This window comes from Plasmodium fragile, assembly GCF_000956335.1.
Source record: "Plasmodium fragile strain nilgiri unplaced genomic scaffold supercont1.198, whole genome shotgun sequence".
In the NCBI taxonomy this organism is placed as follows: domain Eukaryota; phylum Apicomplexa; class Aconoidasida; order Haemosporida; family Plasmodiidae; genus Plasmodium; species Plasmodium fragile.
In genome coordinates this window covers 1-4,395 of record NW_012192778.1, presented here as the reverse complement: position 1 = coordinate 4,395, position 4,395 = coordinate 1, and the positions used below count along the sequence as shown (strand labels likewise).

The following is a 4,395-nucleotide window of genomic DNA, read 5'->3' as shown; positions in this document are numbered from 1 at the left end:
ATATGCATTTAACCTGTACCACCCTGTTCCTATGGTCATGCTAAAAGAAGTTCACTAGATAACAAGAACAAAACAAGGCAACAGTGAGCACAAGTAAACAGAATTAAGCAGAACAGAGCAGCAAAAAAAAAAAAGGAAGGTATGGAATAATGTAAACCGGAAATACATTATGTATATCATATAATGAAATAAAAGTGGTGTACGGTTAGCATGCGTTATTTCCCATGCATGAGCGCCGTCATGCTAATGTGAACACTGTTGCAATAGGGCATCCAAATATAACTCCTTCTCTTGCATACTTCTCTCGATTTCACATTCTTCGATTACGGACGCGAGGAGCAGCATCCACAATTTGGGTATTAGTGGTTTCTTGTTGTAGTATTGCTCATGGAGTGGTTGCGCGCGTGGTACATCTCGCGCTCTTAGAACATCTTCTGCGGCCAGTGCATTTTCCACTCCGTGTATATCGCCTGTTGCCGGCACTGTTTCCTCCTGTACATTATTCAACAAATGCTGGAACCACTCCTCCTGGCCATACATACGCATTTGCCGATGTTGTTGCGCAACCCATGCTTTCCACAACCGCAGTTTCAGCATCGGCAGGGTGGCCGCATCACCGAAGGCACGCTGCCCGGATACTACGTTGTCTTCGTCTGCCGAATGTTGTTGATAATATTGTTGCCATTCCGCTTTTAATTGCAAAAACCACGGCTGCGTCGTGCACGCCCGCAGAATATGTTTGTTGCGGTCAATCCAGTTAATCCAATTAGTGTGATCGGGGATCGGGCATTCATTCCGCGGGGAGGAGTGCGCGTCCGGTGCTGTATGTAACTGTATGGTTTCCATACAACTCCATGGATCGTGGTTATCTTCGTTAGGGCGATAACGGCCCGTTTCTAACTGTTTAGTTTCCATACAACTCCATGGATCGGGGTCATGTGGTGCAGAAGGGTCCGTTTCTAACTGTATGTTTTCCATACAACTGCATGGGTCATCTTCGTTAGGTGGAGAAGTGTGCGCTGCGAACTGTATGGTTTCCATACAACGCCATGGATCTGGGTGCTCTGCGTTACGTGGAGATGCGTCCGTTCGTTCCATGTCAGTGGATTGATCCGCGGTGGATGAACCATTTATCCCTGATAAACCCTGCTTTATGGTAGGAGCATCCAAGGAACTACTATGCCCGTGGTTGCCCCCCATAAACTGTTCAACGAGTATTTGCAAATAGTCGTCTTTGACGTTTTCCCATTCGGTTGCTTCACATTCGTTGAGCACTTCTAAATGTAGCTCGATGATCGTGCGCTTATGCACGCGTGGTGGGCGTGCGCTACCGGATATTGACGCAGGTTGCCTATCCCTAATCAAGGTGTACCCGTAATCGGGTGGCGGCAGGTCGCCGCGTTGTAGATGCTCCAATATTTCTTCGTCGAGTTGCGGTGACGGGACGTCACGAACGGTTCGATATATTCGTCGTCGTTTGGCGAGGTACGCAAAATACTAAACAAAAAAAAAAAGAACCAGGACGATGTAGAAGAGTGCATGTGTGTTAGAATGGTGAAAAGACCCCGTTGGGAACACATTTTTCTATGGTACATATTGCGGATACGCATACACGGCGTCGTGTAAGGTACTTACCTTCCAAAGGGAATAACCAAGAAGGGCGACGGTGACGGCGGACAGGAAGAAGAGTACGGGAGCAGTGGCGGTAAGGACGGCGTTCGTTAGATCGGGCAAGGAGGGGCCCTTCTGTGCGCCACCCGGGTCGTCATTCTGGGCACGAGATTTATCTTCTGGTAAGGTTGGTGGTACGAAGCCTCCTCCTGGATCCGTGGCACCCTGCGCTGTGCTCAATGATATGTTGAAGTCGCATACTGAATACTTCTTGGAACTATCTTTTGTAGAACAGTCAGCCGGATATGAGGTGGAGGAGGAGGAACCGGGAGGATCTGAGTTATCTTTTGTCGGTTTGGCGCCACAATCCGTTGTATCCCATGGATCGATTCCACCCACATCTATATCGGATGTACCGGATCCCCATGAATATCCATCCGTTCCATCCTTCCCTGCATTAGACTGTGTAGGATCCTCCACAGCTGGTGCAGCTGGACCGGAGGAGCCGGGGGGCTGCTCGGTCTTCTCAGGATCCTTCTGCACGACATTACCTTGTCCCTCTGTAGGACTAACCCCCTCGGTAACATCCTCCTTCTTGCTCCCTGTTAATTGTTCCACATTATGTACCACTGCAGGTTTAGCTGGTTCCTGTTGTCCTTGATTCGTCGGAGAGGTAGCATCGACGCCATTGGCAGGCTTCCCGGCACGTAATTGATCATTACTTCCTGGTATATCCTTAACTGTGTTGGACTCCTCGGATGGATCAGCATTCGTCGCGGTACCATCTGCTGTTCCACTACCTGAACAGGCAAAGGAAAAAGTGAAGATGATGTAACGGAAGTTCTGTGCAGTGGTTGCTCATGGTTGCCCACACGGTTGGTGCCATGCTCGGTCGGCATGCGTCGGGGCAGGTGCCACCCCGGGGAAAAGACTCTCTCTCTCTCCCACACAACACACACACAACACAACACGCACAACACACACAGTGTGCATGTGTGTGTCGATGTCTGTCGACGTCTACGTGGCTACGTCTACATCCCGCGGCGGTGTCTGTCGCCCGCCTCATTCTCATTCGACGTTTGGTTTCTCTCGCTCTCCGTGTTCTCTCTCCCTCTCTCCGGAAAAGTTGTATGTGTGTTTTGTGTTCTCTGTGTTTTTGTTGTGGATATGCACTCAGGACAATACCTGCTTCTGTGTCTTTGGACTTCTGGTCACAGTCATCATGAGTTCCGGAACTCGTGCCAAAAGTGATAGTGGTAATGGATTTAGCACCGGCGAGACCTTCGCCTGCATTTACGACTGTGGCAGACTGTGCTGGCTTTGAGCACCTATCTGTACTGTGCGTTTCCTTGCCGCCCTGAGTAGTCGGGTCCTGAGGTGGTGACGGTGGAGGAGGTGCCTGTGGTCTTGCTGGTAATACTGCAGATGCCGGTGCTTGTGGTTGCGATGGCGGCAATGACCTGCCTCCTGCGGGATCCCCGAGTTCGCGTCCTGCACTTGGTTTACCTAAGATGGGGAACCCAAGAAACATGGTAGAACGATGATAAAAAAAAAAAAGGGACACAAGTGGTAGACAGAAAGAAGGGGCGCGAGACGGTGGGGTCAGGTAGCGGCCGGGTACGGTCCGGCTCGATGCAGTGGGTCGATGCATGGGTCGCGGTGCACTCGGTGGACACGGTGACGCGGCAGCAAGCGCACGGTCAGTTGAACTGTGTGGACGGATGATAGCAGTACACTTATATTTGTGGCCGTCATGTCGTCCGTCTCCGGCCTTCGACACCGCTCCATGCGGTTCCGCCGCGCACACCTCGTCTACACTCGTGGCCGCACCACAGTGACGCCGCTCCCGTCGTGACTGCACACGTCAGCGAAGGGGTGCTGTTCCGCCGCGTGTGCGCAGTCGTGCAGTCCGTGTAAGCGCGGTGCGGGGCGTATTCGTATTAGTATTCTTACGAATCGCATGCTTGCTGCCGTTACCTGCTCCTTGTATCTCTGGCGGTGACTTGGACTTTTCTATTACTTCGTCCTTCATTTTTACGAATACTTCCTTCACCACTTCCACTATCTCTTTTCCAATGCCACCATTAGCCATGGCACCTACCCCGGGATGCACCTTCCCTGATGTTCTTCCTAATGCATCGTTTCCGCTCTGTTCCATGTCTTTCTTGTACGTTTCCCATTTTAGTTTGCATTGTGGGTCCTTCTTTATTGCGTTTATACGATCATTTATTGTTGTATTTGTCTCTAACCATTTTTTTACCGCACCCTGCAAATCCGCTGTTCCTACCTTTGTACCCCTGTACTCATCCAGCTTACATTTGCCGGTGAAAAGCGGATTAGAGGTGTCTCCCGTTCCCACTGCAATCTGCTTCATTATCTTCCAAGCTTGATCTATTGCAGGCCACTCATCTCTACACTTTATTTCCGCCAATATATACGCAAAAACATTTGCCACCATACACCTCATAATAGCCTTCATGTCGTTATCATTTTCCGATGGTTCGTTATCATTTTTCAGTTGACTGCCCCACCCAGCTACAAAATGTAATGCTCCAACCATCAGTCTGCATTTCATCTTGTCCGCAACTGTGTGTCCGGTGTAGAAGGTTCCCTTATGCCTGTCTCCTCTACGTTCCCAACCTGCATCCCCACAGCTTGTGGCATAGTCCTCTAAGTTGTCCTCTATCTCTTCCATGTAATCCACGAATTGTGCTAACACATTCTGCATATCTTCCCATAGTGCCTTCTACGAAATATATACATAGAGAAAATGATTAATGTATA

The 4,395-nt window shown here is 49.9% G+C and overlaps 1 protein-coding gene across 1 annotated transcript; it reads right to left on the bottom strand.

The window, feature by feature from the left end:
• Positions 1-243: 243 nt before the first annotated feature.
• AK88_05648 (uncharacterized protein) lies at positions 244-4,357 on the bottom strand (the record flags this gene model as incomplete). Its single annotated transcript, XM_012483250.1, has 4 exons — positions 244-1,497; positions 1,636-2,411; positions 2,797-2,983; positions 3,632-4,357. Coding segments are annotated over 4 exons (2,943 nt in total), but the record flags the coding sequence as incomplete, so codon positions are not given.
• Between the last annotated feature and the right edge of the window lie 38 nt (positions 4,358-4,395).